The sequence below is a fragment of the Mytilus trossulus genome, chromosome 1 (assembly GCF_036588685.1).
Source record: "Mytilus trossulus isolate FHL-02 chromosome 1, PNRI_Mtr1.1.1.hap1, whole genome shotgun sequence".
Taxonomy (NCBI): domain Eukaryota; kingdom Metazoa; phylum Mollusca; class Bivalvia; order Mytilida; family Mytilidae; genus Mytilus; species Mytilus trossulus.
The window spans coordinates 89,935,228-89,955,771 of NC_086373.1; the positions used below are offsets into that span (position 1 = coordinate 89,935,228).

The 20,544-nt window shown below is 31.6% G+C and overlaps 1 protein-coding gene across 1 annotated transcript in view; it reads left to right on the top strand.

Moving 5' to 3' along the window:
* The first annotated feature begins 3,566 nt into the window (after window positions 1-3,566).
* The window catches only part of LOC134689897 (importin-13-like), a 33,252-nt gene continuing 16,274 nt past the window's right edge, over window positions 3,567-20,544 (top strand). Inside the window, exons 1-13 of the mRNA XM_063549867.1 lie at window positions 3,567-3,643; window positions 5,486-5,574; window positions 7,015-7,134; window positions 10,660-10,718; window positions 11,995-12,103; window positions 13,590-13,688; window positions 16,282-16,335; window positions 16,925-16,997; window positions 17,264-17,480; window positions 18,179-18,263; window positions 18,946-19,077; window positions 19,579-19,659; window positions 20,065-20,203. Of these exons, the coding sequence (XP_063405937.1) occupies window positions 5,545-5,574; window positions 7,015-7,134; window positions 10,660-10,718; window positions 11,995-12,103; window positions 13,590-13,688; window positions 16,282-16,335; window positions 16,925-16,997; window positions 17,264-17,480; window positions 18,179-18,263; window positions 18,946-19,077; window positions 19,579-19,659; window positions 20,065-20,203 (1,198 nt within the window). The 5' untranslated portion in view covers window positions 3,567-3,643; window positions 5,486-5,544. The remainder of the gene's footprint in view (window positions 3,644-5,485; window positions 5,575-7,014; window positions 7,135-10,659; window positions 10,719-11,994; window positions 12,104-13,589; window positions 13,689-16,281; window positions 16,336-16,924; window positions 16,998-17,263; window positions 17,481-18,178; window positions 18,264-18,945; window positions 19,078-19,578; window positions 19,660-20,064; window positions 20,204-20,544) is intronic.

The window sequence follows — 20,544 nt, forward strand, 5'->3', positions numbered from 1 at the left end:
CTGGCAAAATTTATATCCTGGTAGCCATCTATGATGAGTTTATGTAGATACCTTGTAACAGTATCTTGGATCCAATCTACTAATATTTGATCTTAGTACTCTTAATTTCAGCGAAAATAAGATATATATTAAAAACCTCCCACATTGTAGACTAGCACAACCTTAATTGGGACACCATGCATTCAGTATTCCTACCGTACCAAAACAATATTAACTAAAAACATACAAGTCAATATAATTATGATCGTCATACAACCGATACAAATGAAAAGTTAACGTTAAAAGTTACGACCGAAGCGCTTTTTTTTATCGACCTTCTTATGGAACGCTCAATGCTAAATATTTAGGGCCAACAACTTACAAAGAACAGATTAAAACGTTTAAGATGATCGCTCATAGTGTACATAAAATGATATATCCGGTTTAAATAGGTTTATTTTATTTATTTTTTTGAATGATTCACAACTTTAAATTTCAGGATACTGTTCTTCTTTTCATTATTTATTTTGTAATTCAAAATGATTTGGTATATTTCGTGCTATTATAGCTAAGAATGATTGTTATCAGAGCCGTCTTTACATCAGAGTTTACAGGTACCCCTCTTTTCGCCCCTTTTCTATTTTTGATATTTTAATCAAAAGTTCAAAAAATCAAACTTTCAAAAAGTGAAATAATCAAAATTGCACGCTAGGTTTAGTATTTTAAAAGTTTGATCAAATCCCTAAACTATCAAATTTAAAAACGATATTTAGAATTTTGATATTTTAATAATTTGGTTAAAATGTCAAAATTTCAAAACTTTAACACAATTTGAAATTTTGATATTTTAAAACTTTGATCAAAATTCTAAAAATCTAAAATTTCAAAACTTTTTAAAACTTTGAATTGATAAGTGTTACACGGACCCAGAGTCCACCACTTCAACAGATGGCGGGCTGACAATCCCCAAAACAAGTGCATGGGCACGTAAACCTTGCCAACGGAAACGTATTAAAAATGCTAAAACTACAACTTCAAAAAGGGCAAAAATACAGTGAACCTTAGTGGTAAAAATCTACGGCTTATCAAAATGGGACCACCTTTACAAAATGTATAAATATTATGTTAGATAAGAATGTACATATCACTATATAATGACTACAAAAAAATAATATATGGACCCCAAGGTAGAACCGCGTCCTCGTCTTGGGGTCTAGAAACACGCTTAAATAATAAAGATTGTAAAGCGTGGCTGAGAGTTCTACAAATAAAGCATCGAATTGACATAACAAGAGTACACTTAGAGCATAGTATTAAGCAAATGAATCAAAATATGATATTCCACTATGCCCGCTCCATATCTATATCTCCATTCGTTTATTCATACTTTGACTTTGACGAAAACAGATAACGTGACGGTACCCAAATTGCACCTATTTTGACAGTTTTTTCACCTACGTTTTTTTTAATAAAGAAAAAAATGTCCATACTGTGTTTATATTGTAGCCCTATCCTTCTTTATCGTATAGGTACACCAGTTTGATTTTTAATCCATATTGAGTCATAAAAAATGCGTTTGAATCAACCTCCAAACTATCCATGATTCTGTAATGAGGAGTACCCAAATTGCATCCATGCTTGAATTCACACCTTCAAAAGTCTAATAACCGAGCTTTTGTTTAACTTTTTCAAATATTTTGAACAATTGGATATTAATCCATGCTTACTCTTCATATTTTACAAAATGGATACTTATAATATATTGTATTTGCTAATTTTAAAAAGATGACGTTTTGATGACGTCGCATGGTGACGTTTTCGTACATTTTGCTTTTTCAGTAAACAGTCCATATGTTGATAAATACTGTGAACGTTTTGTGTATATCTAAATATGTTTACCTATGTTGAAAGACGTACATAGTTTCAAATCATAAAAATACAAATTGTTTAGTCTCTAGAAAATCTTGTAAGATTTCCTTTGCTATTTTTTCTGAATAGGTGCAATTTGGGTACTCGTTGCAATTTGGGTACCCTTACGTTACATACATTATCTTATACATATACTTTATATTTTTAAAAAAATAAAAAAAGAAGCTCAATCTCTTTCTTCTTCACAAATGTTTAATTTCTTCATCTACCAAAATAACTTCACAATCTCTTTCTTCCTCACAAATGTATCATTTCTTCGTCTATCTATATAATAAAACATTTTAATTAGACATATCTGCTCGTATATTTTTGTAAAAAACATTTAATACAAATTTCTTTATATCTAATAAAAAAAATGTTTTCTTGTCGCTAAATAGTCTTCTTGTCGTTTCTTGTCGCTAAAATAATTCTTGTTGTCGCTTTTTATCGCTACTTGACGCTTGTTGTCGCTAATTAGTGAGACCCAATTTTGACATGGGGAAAGTGCAGAGACTGTCCGAATGTAAATCAAGGGGGTTACACTAATGACTGGACCGAATGACAGGACCAAGTGAAAATTGCTAATAACTTTTTTATTTTTCAAAGGATTGATCTCAAAATTGAAATATAATAAGATTTCATCATTTGATAAATAGATTTAAGAAACAAAAGATTTTGGTAAGAAACTTTCGAAAACGTGACATGACCAATTCTGATATATAATTACTTTTTATTTTCTGAAAAAAAATATTCTGAAATTTTAGATATAATCAGATTTAAGCATTTTATACATAAAGATAAGAATAATATAGAAAATATATTAAAAGCTTGCTGTAAAGTGACATTGACAAGGACAGGACCAAATAAAAGGCACTGTGATAAAAGGTTTGTTTCGATGGATACGTCTCCCGTTCTTATAATTATTCTCTATTCGGAACATCTCGGGTTGGTTCCTATCAAGCTGGAATCCGGGTCCGTTCGCCCTGATTCACATTCGCCATAATACGTGTTCGCCCTGATACCTGTTCGCCCAGGGTCCATTCGCCCAGATTTTTATTTTTTTCTGTTTGTTGTCCAGTCGTATAATTTTAAGTATTTGAACAAAATATGTTAAAGTTTGTTAACAAATTGACAGAATATTTATATTGCCGCAATCATTTTATCATTTTCTCTTTGATTTACAGAGTAGAATTGGTATACAATGTATTTCTCTCTATTGATATTTGTTAACAAAATAATTGTATTCAGTCAATCATGAATGTATGCAGTATAACTGAGACTAGGACTGTCTCCGAGTATAATAATGAGCTTGTAAATCCGTTTCATGATTTACAGTTCGTACATCATTGTGTTTATTAATTTCAAGCTGAATATTTTATCAAAACAAAACGTTTGATTTTTATTAATAATCCATCAAAAGACAAGTATCAAAATAATCAGTGATCCAAATTATTTTGTCATTGAACAGTTAACGATCCTAAACAAGCCATAAACTTTTAAATATTTCCATGTTTCGATAAATTTCAAGAATATATACCATAGAAATATCTGAATAAGTTTTTTCAACTTCAATGCCCTGAATATCAATATTTTTTAGTAGGGCGAACGGACTCTCTGGGCGAACGACCTCAGGGCGAACGTACTCAGGGCGAACATGTTATTAGGGCGAACGATCCCGATACCATCAAGCTGAAAGTGTGAAAAAAAGGTTTAAAACCTAAAAGTTGAAACAAAAAACTCTATTTAATGAATAATGGTAAGGAAATGAATAGACATATATTAATACGCGCCAGATAATTGCACAAGTTCATGTTCTTCTTGTCACATAGGGATATCCCGATGACAGAAAACTGAAAAAAATATCTGTCTGTCACGTTTTTTTGTATGCATCATATTTTCTAGTAATAAATTGTCAACTTATGTTATTGATCTTAATCATGATACAAAATAAACTTATATTGTTTCATCCCTTTTGATTATGGACCTTTCCCTTTGATGATCTTAAACACTTTGAGGTATTGTCGCACACGCAACATATAAAGAACAAGGAGCAAGTGCCTTCTATCAATGGCAAGATCTACTATTTCTATATATTACGAGAAGGGTAATATATAGGGATAGTAGATCTTGCCATGGTTAGTAAACAAGTGCCTGTGTTATTCTAATTAGATTTAATAGGTACCAGAAACATGTGTTTTACACACTGAAATTGATCATAAAATGAAGGATGGAAATAAGGAATGTGCCAAAGAGACATAACCCAACCAAACAGCCGAAGCCTGCCCATAAGTCTTCAACACAGTGAGATAATCTTGCACCTGGAGTCGGCCCTCATACAAAATGTGCACTAGTTTAATGAAAAATCAACGTCACATTAAATGAATAAAATTAACAAATGACCAAGGCTCCTGACTTGAGACAGGTCTCAAAGATGAGGTGGGGTTAAACATGTTTTGTGAGATCTCCCCCCCCCCCCTATGCATGTACCTCTAGCCCAATGTGGATCAAAGAAACGTGACCTATAATTTTTAATTTTATTGTCATTTGGTCTCTTGTGGAGAGTTGTCTCAATGCCAGTCATACCACATCTTCTTTTTAATAACATGTACATAGCAATACGAACAGTAAACCTCAGTTTAAAAGAGTCAGAGTCTGATGTCAGAATAGGTTACAAAAGAAACTAAGCAAAATGACAATGTTTCATAAATTAACAAGGAACTACTAGCAGTTACTGACATGCCAGCTCCAGAACTCAATTAAACAGATTGAAAGATTATTATATCATGTGACAATTTGAGAATATAATAAATTCTTTATTTAAAGAGAGTAACTCAATTAGAAATAGTCTAATTTTCATTGAGGCCCTCAAACAAAATACATGCATACAGTTAATATTGATACATTAAATTACAATATATATTACTAGTATATACAACAATTCAATCATTGAAATATTCAAAGGGTAATAAATGACAATATTTGATATAGTTTTGTAAGAGAAAAACAAATTTTTGAATTGCATATAATTTTCAAGAAAATGATTATAACTATGTTTCTTGAATAATTCCACATTAGGACATTTTTTATTTCGAGTGGTAAATTATTCCATCAAGCACCCATTAGGGGTTTAGAATCATACCATCATAAAAAGTAGGAGAAGAACATAACCTGTATCATGCCAACAACTGATTTTAGAATAAATGTGTATATTTCAGAATTCAGATGCAAGGACCCTATTTATAGGTGAATCAATATTTATACCAAATTGTGCCATCTTTTTAATCTGACAACAATATCTTAACTAAATCCCTTCTAAATAAATCTGTTTAAAGGTTTGGACAACTTTTGAGGTGAATGTCAACATTTTTGTGCTTTGTATTGAACATAACCATAAAAGATGTGAAATACCTGAATGGATAAGATGTCTGCATGTTGATTTATATTTACGAATGATGTCCTACACATATGCAAATTTATATAGTTAAATTCAAATTGATCTCACATATAGAGATGACAATACTAAGTTTCAGTTTAAGTTCTGTTAAAATGATAGTTTCACTTCTATTAGAGTGATTCATTAAATCTCTTTACTTTTTAGGTGTATCAATTGAGATGAGAGTGAAATGGTTCTAGATAACTGAGTACATCAATTTCAATATGGCTTACACTGCAGAAAATGTAGAACAGGTGATTTATCAGTTTTATAGATAAAACATTTTTTCTTGGTCTGCTAATTTTTTTTAAAGGAGGCAATTGTCTTGTCAAGAATAGTTGTATTGAGATAATTTGTTGATGATTTTATAAGCCATATAATATACTTGTTTTTGAATGAGTTTTGGATTTTCAAATATTTAGGCACAGTGATATTGTTGGCTTTTTTCAAACTACCTCTACCCGGTTTTTTTTGGGAAAATATGCGTCATTTTCATCAAATCGGGAAATTTAAAATTAACCATGAATTTGACTGAAACTTCAATTTACAGAGCCATTTTCAAGAGTCAAACCCTGCTTTAAAATAAGACCTCATTTTGTCAGTGATGATACATAAATAGACCCTCAAATCTGCAAATATAGTCATTTTAGGGGTGAAAAATGTTTAAATGAGTGTTTTTCAGTTTAAATTCATGCACAATTTCTACTGAGACAGCACTGTTTGGGAAAAAAATTGTCTTTTGGGGAATAATTTTAAGCCATTTTTTTTTCAAATTGGGATTCTTCTCCAGGGGAAAAAGCCTTTATTCTCCACTAATTTAAGGCAAACAATATCACTGAGGCATCACTAAAGAGACATTCATCATGTTCATTGTCAAAAGTCTTCTGGCATAGTAAATTTGGTACTGTATACATCATTAATGCTTTTTTTATTTGCTCTGTATACAATGTATATATAGTTAATATAATTATAATTAATATACTAGTATTATTGTTGTATAAACAACAGTGTGTGGTATATAGGACTGAACATCAATTTACTAAATTATTGTTTGTAGCAAGGCTAAGATGAACCTTTTTTTTTTCTTTGAAATTTTGCAAATATTTTTTGGGTTTTTTCATGGCTTTTCACAAGAATATATCTTCCAGTGCTGATAACGAAACTACACTAAAGTACACTGTACAGCCACACATATGCCTAATGGGATTGTAGAATGGCATATTATCAACAAGTACATATGTACTTCAAGCTTCCATTTGTGTTTGAAGTAATTTGAAAATATTTTGATACAATATTGTTTACAATTGGTTTGTTTGCTCATGGGTTTTTGTTATATATTTATCAGTGTATTTTTTTAATGAATCTTTATACAATTAGTTAGGTCACTAATCTATATTAAAAGGGAAAGGATTGAAATCTAAGACATTTTGTAATATGAATAGTAACAATGCAGCCAAATTGTTGGTATAAATGAAAGACTGTTGATAGTCAGATATTTTGTTTTTATTAATGTATTTTAAGACATATAGCAGAGGAGCAACATACTTAAAATGCTTGTGGTAATCCATGCTCTGCTACAAAGTGCAACTCTCTTTGTCTTAGCTTTAAAGTGTTTTTTCTTTGAAAATGCATTAAATATATAGACAAAAGATATTTGATACATTTGATCATTTTCTCTTATTTTATTATTTTAGGCAGTGCTCCAGTTTTACCAGCAGTCTATGGTTCATCCACAGATACATGAATGGTTAACTAAAGCACAAATTTCAACAGAAGCATGGTCATTTTCATGGGAACTTATGGGTAGTCATAAAGTATGTAAGATAAGCAAAATGAAATAGAGAATGGATAATTTAGAATGTTTAGAAATTTCTGATATTTTTTTGTCATGAGTTGCATTCTAAAATGTATGACAAACTTCTAATATTTTGTCATTTAGTGTCATTGTATAAGACTTACCATTTTCATCCTAATAATTACACTGGGATATTTCATAGCATCGTATATACACACAAAATGTATACTATTACCATAAATATTTGACGTCACAGTACAGTTGTAAATTTATCTCCTCATTGTATGCTTTGTGTTTAATCATTTGATCTGACTTTATTTGCATGAGTCATTGATAATGTTACCTTTTGTAAAACCTTGATCTTCAAGACTTAGAACATAAGTTCAATTATAATGATAAAGCAGATGAGATTTCAGAGTGTGGGATCTTGTTTTGTTGTTGTTCTGGTGTGTAAAATCAGGGATATAATTCCCTAAACTCTTAGTAAATATCTTTATTTAAATGTGGTCTCATTATAACATTAATAGAAAACAAAGGTTAAGGGGTATTCATTCATGACACAAAATCAGAACATGCACAGCAAAAAAGCACATGTAAAAGCAAAGGAACAGCTCTTGTATTAGTGTTCTATTTGTTCCATTTGAATCATCATAATAAAATCTTCATAATAAAATCTTCATTTTTTGTTCATGATTTTTGTCGAGCCTGCAACTTTTGTTGCAGAAAGCTCGACATAGGGATAGTGATCTGGCGACAGCGGCTTTAGCTAACTTCTTAAAAGCTTTATATTTAAGAAGGTAGAAGACCTGGATGATTCATACTTTGTATATAGATGCCTCATGTTACGAACTTTCTGTCAGTCACATGTCCAATGTCCTTGACCTCATTTTCTATGGTTCAGTGACTACTTGAAAAAAAAGTTAAGAATTTTTGTAATGTTAAATTCTCTCTTATTATAAGTAATTGGATAACTATATTTGGTATGTGCGTACCTTGCAAGGTCCTCATGTCAGATAGTTTTCACTTGACCTTGACATCATTTCATGGATCAGTGAACAAGGTTAAGTTTTGGTGGTCAAGTCCATATCTCAGATACTATAAGCAATAGATCTAGAATTTTCGGTGTATGGAAGGACTGTAAGGTGTACATGTCTAACTGGCAGGTGTCATCTGACCTTGACCTCATTTTCATGGTTCAGTGGTTATAGTTAAGTTTTTATACGACCGCAAAATTTGAAAAATTTTTCGTCGTATATTGCTATCACGTTGGCGTCGTTGTCGTCGTCATCGGCGTCCGAATACTTTTAGTTTTCGCACTCTAACTTTAGTAAAAGTGAATAGAAATCTATGAAATTTTAACACAAGGTTTATGACCACAAAAGAAAGGTTGGTATTGATTTTGGGAGTTTTGGTCTCAACATTTTAGGAATTAGGGGCCAAAAAGGGCCCAAATAAGCATTTTCTTGGTTTTCGCACTATAACTTTAGTTTAAGTAAATAGAAATCTATGAAATTTAAACACAAGGTTAATAACCATAAAAGGAAGGTTGGTATTGATTTTGGGAGTTTTGGTCCCAACCGTTTAGGAATAAGGGCCCAAAGGGTCCAAAATTAAACTTTGTTTGATTTCATCAAAATTGAATAATTGGGGTTCTTTGATATGCCGAAACTAACTGTGTATGTAGATTCTTAACTTTTGGTCCCGTTTTCAAATTGGTCTACATTAAGGTCCAAAGGGTCCAAAATTAAACTTAGTTTGATTTTGACAAAAAATGAATCGGTTGGGTTCTTTGATATGCTGAATCTAAAAATGTACTTAGATTCTTGATTTTTGGACCAGTTTTCAACTTTGTTTGATTTCATCAAAAATTGAATAAATGAGGTTCTTTGATACGCCAAATCTAATTCTGTATGTAGATTCTTCATTTTTGGTCCTGTTTTCAAATTGGTCTACATTAAAGTCCAAAGGGTCCAAAATTAAACTTAGTTTGATTTTAACAAAAATTGAAATCTTGGGGTTCTTTGTCCAAACATGTACTTAGATTTTTGATTCTGGGCCCAGTTTTCAAGTTGGTCCAAATCAGGATCTAAAATTATTATATTAAGTATTGTGCAATAGCAAGTCTTTTCAATTGCACAGTATTGCGCAATGGCAAGAAATATCTTATTGCACAATATTGTGAAATAGCATTTTTTTTTAAATTAGAGTTATCTTTCTTTGTCCATAATAGTAAGCAAGAAATATCTAATTGCACAATATTGTGCAATAGCAAGATTTTTTTTAATTGGAGTTATCTTTCTTTGTCTTGAATCAACTTAAATCTTTGTTATATACAATATACAATATACAATGATACAATGTATATTCACTTTTTACTACCAACTGATAAATTAAAATAATCTTTACCATTCAGTGATAATAAGCAGTTTATTTACATCTTAATATTTTATGATGTATTTAAATGAGTAGTTATTGTTGCAAACTCCTTTAGAAATTTTAATTGAGATTAGTTTTGGAATAAGGGAAAGGGGGATGTGATGAAAAAAATTGGGTTCAATTTTTCTCATTTGAAATTTCATAAATAAAAAGTAAATTTCTTCAAACATTTTTTTGAGAGGATTAATATTCAACAGCATAGTGAATTGCTCTAAGAGAAAACAAAATTTTTAGGTTCATTAGAACACATTCATTCTGTGTCAGAAACCTATGCTGTGTCAACTATTTAATCACAATCCAAATTTAGAGCTGAATCCAGCTTGAATGTTGTGTCCATACTTGCCCCAACCGTTCAGGGTTCAACCTCTGCGGTCGTATAAAGCGACGCCCTGCGGAGCATCTGGTTGTGTTTTGGTCTGTTTTCCTTATACTATATGCAATAGGTCTACTATATTTGGTGTATGGAATGATTGTAAGGTGTACATGTCTAGCTGACAGGTGTCATCTGACCTTGACCTCCTTTTCATGGTTTAGTGGTCAAAGTTAAGTTTTTGAGTTTTGGTCTATTTTTCTAATACTTTATGCATTAGGTCAACTATATTTGGTGTATGGAAATATTTTATGATCTATATGTCTGTTACCCAGGTTTTATTTGACCTTGACCTCATTTTCACAGTCCATTGCTAAATGTTAAGTGTTTGTGTTTTGGTCTGTTTTTCTTAATTTATAAGCAATAAGTCAACTATATTTGTTGTATTGAAGAATTGTTTGCTGTACATGTCTGTCTGGCATGGTTCATCTGACCTTGACCTCATTTTCATGGTTCATTGATCAGTGTTTCGTTTTCTTGGTTAATGTTGAGTTAATGTGACAGTTGTAAGAAAGCTTTATATTTAGGTCTATCAACATAATATCAATGATTAGTAAAGAAGGCGAGACGTTTCAGCGTGTGCACTCTTGTGCCAATAATAAATGAATGTTTCACCCTTTAGATTTTTTTATCCATTATATGAATGATTTGTGCCATATGAATGTTCATTCAATGCTTGATTTTTCAAATTAATAAATGATAAAGAATTTCAATTATCATGTTTATTGTCTTTTATAGACTGCAGAAGTACAGTATTTTGGTGCAAATTCCTTACATGTGAAAATTTCCAGGTTTTGGTGAGTAAAGATTATATAACAGAAAGTGTATGGGAAATATACAATTTGACATTGCCATATATACACAACAATGAGAAATCACACTCTTCATATCATTCTGTTATAAAATAGTTGATACATCTATAGATTAACATAGACCCTAATACTGATCAATATAACTGTAGTAAACATGTTTTTTAGAATGTAAATAAGACTGACAGAAGTTCATACCTGTCAACTCACCCGTTTTTTGCGGGTGACACCTGTTATTTTCACCTCTCACCCGGGAGTTTTTCTTTACCCGGCGGGTCCCGGGAATTTCTAACATTACCCGTTTCACCCGGATTTCTGACCGGAATTGTTTCCGGTATTTAGAAGTAATACGACCTTCGGTTTTATCGGTCTTTTTCAATGTAACCAACAGTCAAAATGTAGGACTGTTTACCTGAGCTACGTAACGATATTTTCAACAAGCTACAAGATGAGTTCAGTGACTATCAGTTGACCCCATTAGATGAACTTCCACTTTGCACTTCCCCTGAAACTGACATTGGTACATTTTGGGGAGAAATGTCCAAGTTGCATGACATTTTTCTTAACAAGCCAAGATTTTTTGTTTTGTCAAAACTTGCTAAAACATTACTGGTTTTGCCAAACAGCAATGCAGACAGTGAGAGGGCATTTTCTTTAGTAAAGAAAATAGCTACAGAGTTTAGGGCTGATCTTAATAAGGATACACTGTGTGCTCTTCTTTCTTGTAAAATGAATACACATTTGCATTGCTATGAACTGAAACCAAGTGCAGTTCTTTTAAAGAATGCCAAGTCTGCTACTATGGAATATAACAATAGTCTGAAATAAACTTGTATACATGTTCTAACTGTTTCATATACATATTGACTATATAAATTATATGTAAACATATTTTTGTTCTTCAATTGAGCCCGCAAAATGTCGTACGCGTTATGACCTGAGATTTTTTTTCTCAATGCAGGTCATGACCTGACTTTTCATTTTCAGAGGTTGACAGGTATGGAAGTTGTTAAACTCTCCTTGATGTATACTAAAACCTTTTTTTTTACTGTCTATTAACTGATCTTAAAAGTAACATATACCTGATATAAAAGTAGTGGGGATAACCTAATTATCACACCACATCTTCCTATATCTATAACCTAATTTTGATGGCAAATTGTCTCCTAGTTGTATAATTTCACAAAGTGATATGACAGTAGTTCTTTGAAAAATAAATGTTTTGCTTCTATTAACATCTGTTGATAATGCTCTTACTTTTCAGGCATGAAGTGCCCCCTGATCAGTATGACGGTTTACGAAGCAGATTATTGGATAAGATCATAGAATTTGGTGCTGGACCTAAGATTGTACTCACAAGGCTATGTGTTGCTGTAAGTTTTATGCTTAAATAGAAAATTGCATGGATTTTAAATTAATGATTAATCCATGTTATTTGTTTTTATTAGCTCACCTGGCCCGAAGGGCCAAGTGAGCTTTTCCCATCACTTGGCGCCCGGCGTCCGTCGTCGTCGTCCGTCGTCCGTCGTCGTCGTCCGTCGTCGTTAGCTTTTAGAAAAATCTTCTCCTCTGAAACTACTGGGCCAAATTAAACCAAACTTGGCCACAATCATAATTGGAGTATCTAGTTTAAAAAATGTGTGGCGTGACCCAGTCAACAAACCAAGATGGCCGCCACGGCTAAAAATAGAACATAGGGGTAAAATGCAGTTTTTGGCTTATAACTCAAAAACCAAAGCATTTAGAGCAAATCTGACATGGGGTTTATTTGTTAATAAGGTCAAGATCTATCTGCCCTGATATTTTCAGACGAATCAGACAACCCTTTGTTGGGTTGCTGCCCCTGAATTGGTAATTTTAAGGAAATTTTGCTGTTTTTGGTTATTATCTTGAATATTATTATAGATAGAGATAAACTGTAAACAGCAATAATGTTCATCAAAGTAAGATTAACAAATAAGTCAACATGACAGAAATGGTCAGTTGACCCCTTTAGGAGTTATTGCCCTTTATAGTCATTTTTTTACCATTTTTCGTAAATCTAAGTTATCTTTTACAAAAATCTTCTCCTCTGAAACTTTTGGGCCAAATTTTACCAAACTTGGCCACAATCATTATTGGGGTATCTAGTTTAAAAAATGTGTGGCGTGAATCGGTCAACCAACCAAGATGGCCGCCATGGCTAAAAATAGAACATAGGGGTAAAATGCAGTTTTTGGCTTATAACTCAAAAACCAAAACATTTAGAGCAAATCTGACAGGGGTTTAATTGTTTATCAGGTCAAGATCTATCTGCCCTGATATTTTCAGACGAATCGGACAACCTTTTGTTGGGTTGCTGCCCCTGAATTGGTAATTTTAAGGAAATTTTGCTGTTTTTTTGTTATTATCTTGAATATATGAATATTATTATAGATAGAGATAAACTGTAAACATCAATAATGTTCAGCAAAGTAGGATTGACAAATAAGTCAACATAACCAAAATGGTCAATTGACCCCCTAAGGAGTAATTGTCCTTTATAGTCAATTTTTAACACTTTTCATAAAATTGGTAAATTTTTATTAACATTTTCCACTGAAACTACTGGGCCAAGTTCATTATAGATAGAGATAATTGTAAGCAGCAAGACAGTTTATTACAGTAAGATTTACAAACACATCACCATCACCAAAACACAATTTTGTCATGAATCCATCTGCTTCCTTTGTTTAATATTCACATAAACCAAGGTGAGCGACACAGGCTCTTAAGAGCCTCTAGTTATTGAAATATAGAATAAATGAAAAAGTAGACAAAAGGATGAATTGCAATTTTGATTTTAGAAAATACAATTTTGTTTTTGTTTGAATGTTTCAGATTTCTTCATTGATACTTCATATGACACCAGAACATTGGCCTGATCCATTGTTGACATTAGTACAAAGTTTTCAGGGAGATAATATTCCTAATTTAAATGTAAGATATACTAATTATAACAGTACAATATACCTGACAAAGATCATGTTTTAACTTTTCAACAGACAAGTCTTTTAACTTCTCCCTCAACATATACTCAGTATATAAAAGAGAGGTGAAAGATACCAGAGGGACATTCAAACTCATAAGTCAGTAGTCTAAAATAAACTGACAATGCCATGGCTAAGAAAGAAAAAGAAAAAACAATAGTACACAAAACACAACATAGAAAACAAGAGACTAGGCAACACAAACGCCACCAAAAACTGGGGGTGATCTCCGGTGCTGTGGAAGGGTAATCAGATTCTGTGGCACATCTCTTGTATTAAAAAAATCTGCTTGGTGAGGGGCTCTTTACTATAGTATTATCAATTCCTATTACAGTAAAACCTGTATTAACCTGCCTGCTACGGGACTGTGAAAAAGGGCTGGTTTAAACAGTGAGAAGGTTTATTCAGGTTTCTGTTTTGACTGGAAGTTAAGGACTTTTGACGTCCGATATTTTGCATGTTAAAGTTCTCTCTGATTGTAAATTATATCTGATAAATTGAAATACTTTTACTTCGTTTTTCATTGTTTGCATTTGTATCATAATGCTTGCGTTGTTTGGGTTGTGAGACGAGAGTTTGGATTTACTTCCATGATCATTAATTTGAAATGTTGGAATGGCCGATTAAAAAGCCAGAATATTATCAAATGTAATTTCATCACGTCGTACAATGTACAATACCCATTGATTGTTGTCATCTGGGTGTTTTTCATTATCATGGTAATTTGTTTAGGGGTTCACAACAGGGAACCCAGGATTTCTAAATCATGATATAAATTTCTTACTCCGCGATTTAAATTAATTTATCCAAGTTCAGTGTTCTCCCCAGGCCCTTAAAGGACCACGGGCCCGCGATGTATAATTTTCTACCGCGGTGGTATCGTTCTTGCCGCGATGTATAATTTTTCTCCGTGGTGCTAAAGTTTTTGGTAAAAATTCGTATTACTTCAACTTTCAGTGAGGGTTAAAATTTTACATGAAAATTGACCAGTTCTAACCAGTTTAATCCAGTATTGACAGGTAGATTGTTTACACCACGTGATCGATTTATCTGTTGAGGTTAACATTGATGATTGGATTTAATCGATGTACATGAGTCTCTTGTGTTTTAATTAATTAAGAGATCATAATTTTAATAACAGACTTGTAATAAGGGACAAGCAGACATTTGTGAATGAACTCTTTTACGCCAGTCTTTAGTCAAAATAATTTGACTGTTATAAAAATTTATTGTGAAGTTATTTCCCCTGATTTTGCTTATCACAAATAAATGCTCATACATATAATTTCTCATTGAAAATTAAAATAAAGTACAAATTGAATGCAAATTATATTAGAATGTTACATTAAGGATAAAAAAATTCTTAGAACATACCAACAAAAATGTTTGCAAATTATTTTAGAGAATGATACCTTTATTGATACACAGACATTTTGTCATTTTATATTAAATAGATATATTTCTGTTTGGTCATGGATAAAAAAGCTTAATGGTCCTTAAACTTAACAGAAATGTCAGCTTAGAATTACTTATACAATTGAAATAAAGTATTTATAAACTTAAACTTTAAAAATAATAATTAGATGCATAAGAAAATAAATAAAACTGTTGTTAAAAAGAATGGAAAGTAGTTTTCAATTTACTGAAGGTTCTGTAACAAAAATTAATCTTGTTCAAAGTTCATTGTTATGGTCAAATCTAACATAGGGAATGTGTAGTGTATCTACAAGTATTGGGACAAAATGGCTTGATCCAAATATAAGAAGTGACTTTAGTTTAAAGACTAATTGTGCTTTCTTTTCTTTTTCAAAGATATTAAAGTATACAAACTGTTTTATTGATTTACGTTTTAAACCAATAATGTTCTGACCCAAAGTCCATACAACACAGTACCACAGTAAACAAAACAAAGTCAAAAAGGTAATGACAAAAACCAACAAGAAAAAAATAAGCGACGCAACGCGACACAAAATATTGTAAAATTCATTTTGTCACGCGCTACCCTGGTGCTATCCAAAAATCCTGGGGAGAACACTGCAAGTTAAACCGAGATATTTTTCGGTTTATTGGTTTAATTGACACTTTTTTAATGTTTTAATAAATAATACAGCTCCCTACTGTACGATTGTCACAGTTTAACACCTGTCTAATTGATAATCCTGAAAAGCCATATTGTATATTAAACAAATAAGTTTTGATTATCGATCTTTGAAATTAATTAGACAAACCGGTTTTGACAGGGAATTATTAATGTAATTAAGAGTATTGGGACTTCATAATTAGGCCGGAATTCGGAATAGGGGTCCGGTTTACAAAGGGTATTTTAACAAGGACTTTGAAAGGAAAAAATGGGACTTTAATTTTTAAAAATATTTTTCAAGGTCACATGTACTATATTTTCCTCACTAAAAAAATTCTCTGTTTCTATTATTTATTTGACATGACAATATTCAAACATGCTATAAAATACTATAACCAGAACATAAAATTTATTTTCCCTTTACAATGATAATATTGCCAACTAAAGCCATATTTGTTTTCAGAGTACACAGAGGTTACATATATTGTTAGAGACTATCAGGGTGCTGCCAGAGGAGGTAGGATACACTTGCATAAATTTTTTTTCTTGATATCCTAAGGTTAGAAATAACAGCCATATTATAGTTTTATTACCTGGCTGTTTCTGTATTGGCCCTGGCAAAGATTGGATGTGAGCCGTCCATATTGGTCCTGAGATTGGAGGGCTAATAGTCAATCTAGAATCTATACCCAGGGTTCATTCAGTAACAAACAGCCTGTTCATAACTCGTTTGTTAAATGAGTCTTATTCTTTGATTAACATAGCACAGGAAATCTTATTTTCCTAGTCAAGATGAAAATTTTTATTGTTCAAAGCAAAAATATGTTCAAAGTTTAGTGAGGTGTAAGTGAAAGTTCATATCTCCTTTTAGCCTATGGGCTAATAAAGCGTTGTTCTGTATTGCATATGCCTGAAAAGCTGTATTAATCTCATCAGCATGACCTCATCAATGAGCCAGCAACCAAGTACTTCAGAATTTTTTAAATATAATTATTTAGAAATGGCATATAAAATAGCTTTTCTCATTACAGACTGAAAATATTACACAATGAGTACAAATTAATGGCAAATAATAAATAACTAATTGAACCAAAGGAATTTTACAGTTTTTCAGTTCCAGTCTTGCTCAGAACAGACGATCTCTACTAAGACAAGAACTTACTAAAGGTCTACAGCATGGTAGGTGTTGGTTATTGATTATTTTTAGAACAATCAATTAATATTTTTTTCTTCCAGTTATTTGTTAAAAATTAGAAAACATATAAAAATATGACAGATAGTATCAAGTTAAAACTTGATAGCACTGAATCGAGAATGAACAAGTATTAAGTTAAAAATGATCAAAAGGATTGAACAACCCTCTTCTCTTTCAACTTTTTGCTGAGTAACTTCTAAATTATAGAAATTCTGGATTTTTCAATCAGAATTTATTATGTATATTTTAGTTCTGACCTTACTACAGACTCTGATGATCCCCACATCACCAGAAGATGTACAAGACCAGGCCCTCAAGTGTTTCTCTAGCTGGGTGGAGTTTGGTGTGCCTGTAATGGAAGGAGAACCTGTGATACTACAAGTCTTTCATACTCTGTATAATCCTAGTCTGTTTGATACAGCTGTGGAAAGTCTAGTCAATGTTTTCTCTCATCCTGATTCCCTTAGGTTAGCCTGTCAAATTTTATTGTTGTATACTGTGGATTTATTATTATTTGTTGGGTACCAATTTTTGAGGATTTGGTGGGTATAGGTAAACCACAATTTAAATGTTCAACAAATTGCACATTTTATATAAAGTTTTTTCTAGACTTTCTGGAAAATCCATGAAACATAATATCCATGAAAATGTTAGTTTTGTTCCATCTACAAAAATAGGTATTGATGAACATAAATGAATCAACATTAGTCTGATATTGAAGCTAATTAAAAACAACAAGAATACATGTTGAAATGCCATACATGCTTCACATTGTTTGAATTTATGTTGAAAGTCATTTACATAAAGGTTTTACTGCAAGTATAACTTAAAACCAGGGTCAGATGAAACCTGCCTAAAGGGCTCTGACTTTACAATCATTCCATTCACCACATATATACATATTACTTACAATATCTGAGAGAGTGACTTCACCATGAAAATTCAGTGTTAAAAAACCCATTGACTAATGGTTTTTATATGCCTTTTTTAAATACAACTCAGATGATATAATATGTATGCTAGGTATGAAAGATATAAATTTCAGGTAAGTCAATAAGGACTCTGTGGTATGAAGAAAACATTATATAAATTTTTGAATTAACATTATAATAAAAGAGATAAGATTCCAATTAAAGAATCAACAGTACACAAATTTATATTTCAGATTTCCCTATACAATACAAAAATTCCTTCCAAATGTATTGCAGTTATCTGAGATGTTTAAAAAGGCCACAGAATCTTCTGATATGGTAAGGACTGTTAAAACATACAGTAGATATACTGCTTTTAAAAAAACCTTCTGGAATGTGCCTGGTTAAAAATCAAACAAACAATAAATCATTAAAAAAATTAATGAAGAAATATAACCAACTACCAATATGACTATGTAGATAACCAAACTAATGAGTACCTACATATTGGTTTTGCTCCATATAATGATGGTTCTACTGGCTCAATGGGACCCCTTAAGGTGGTACCCAACACTTTCACTAAAATTAATTTGGCTCGTTTAATTTTCATAAAATTTTGACAATGTATTTAATTTGACCCTTTGACAAAAATATAAAAATTCAAAAATATTGAACCAGCCGTTTTGTCAGAAAAATTACATTGGTTATATAGCAGTTTGACAAACACCAATTTTGATCATTGAGAAGCTTAATATTCCCTTTACAACACAACATACTTAAAACGTTTAGCTAACTTTACAGAGTTATCTCCCTGTAGTGTTAGGAATCACCTTAAGGTGGGCAATTCAATCTTAGTTATTCAAAGAGAAAAGCAGTTTACATTAACTAAACACAAAATAAGGAGATAGGCTGTAATTAGCAATGAGACAAGTACCTACTACTTATATGAAATGGATTGAACTATGAGATAAACTGCAGGTTTTACTCTTCTTGCCTAAGAATAACTTTGCTTTATATACAGGATGTGTGTCAAGGAATTTGTCAGATAGTTGTGGCATTAGCAGAGAATCATACCAAGTTAATCATTGATGCCTCATTGTGTCTGGACGATGAGAGGAGAAATAATGTATTAAATCTGATTAAAATGGTTCTAGTAAGTACTTCTTAAATTAGCCTTCTTTCAACCTGAAATATTCTGAAGATCTAATTTATGTTTTAAATTGCTCTTCAATTTTGTAATTATTTGGCCTTCCAGTATTGAGTTAAAGCGATCGGATAATTTAATTGGATGTCAAAGTAAAATTACCTCAAAAAAGAAATGCAGCTTATTCAGGAAAAGTAAATGAATGGTGAGGATATGATTATTATATTTTATTTACATATTTTGGATTTTAAGAGCCTTAATTCCTATTTTGAAAAAAAACATCTATTCAACCTTGCATATCATGCCTGAGTTAAAAAAAACCACCAATAATTCAAAGCAGTCTTATGTGTAGAAAATCTAAGATAACTCTGTGCTTATTGTTCTTTGACTTAAAAAAATATATAAGTAAAAGAAAATTAATAAATAAAAAGAGGTGATAACATATTTCTATGTTAAAAGTAAAAAAAATATCTGCACAATTGAAATAGATATTGTCTATCCTTTTTATAGGCCTGCACATCAATTCCCGGTCATTATCCTATAGATGAGAACTTCAGTAACATGCCTTTTACCTTTTGGTATGTTCTACAGGTAGGTCAATAATATAGATGCTAAATAAAGTATTACATTGACAGAATCATACTGATTGAAGAAAATTACTAAGTTTAATATTTATGAGTGGTTGACTCATATAAAAAGCTGTAATGGTTCTGAGATCATTTACATTTCTTTTGAACAACCTTGTACAGAATATAATTCAATTCTTTGCTGTGAACTTATAACAGAAGTCGGAATATAGTTTGTTACACAAGTTTATATATAATTAGTTAATCAGATTGCTTTACATGGTATATGTGCACTAATGATTATAAGGTTGAATTTGTTTTTAATGACATGATGTGTACTGTTCTAGAGTTACAGTTCCTTCTCATCTGCAAACAAATTGATTGAGTAGTAAAGTGTAATATCTTTGATCTTTTGTCTTTGATATTACAGGATGAGATTTTAGAGTCTGACCCGTCAAGATGTCAGCTATTACTGCCTGTGATTCAACCATTCTTTTTTTCACTGGTAGAAATTCTGTTAATCAAAGTCCAGTACCCTGATGATCAAACATATACTTCTTGGACCTCAGGTAAACATCTTTTCAATAACCTTGTTCTCAGGTTAACATCTTTATAATAACCTTGTTCTCAGGTAAACTTCTTTTCAATGACCTTGTTCATGGGTAAACATCTTTTCAATAACCTTGTTCTCAGATAAACTTCTTTTCAATAGCCTTGTTCTCAGGTATACATCTTTTCAATAAGCTTGTTCTCAGGTAAACATCTTTTCAATAACCTTGTCCTCAAATAAACTTATTTTCAATAACCTTGTTCTAAGGTAAACATCTTTTCAATAACCTTGTTCTCAGATAAACTTCTTTTCAATAACCTTGTTCTCAGGTTAACATCATTTCAATAACCTTGTCCTCAG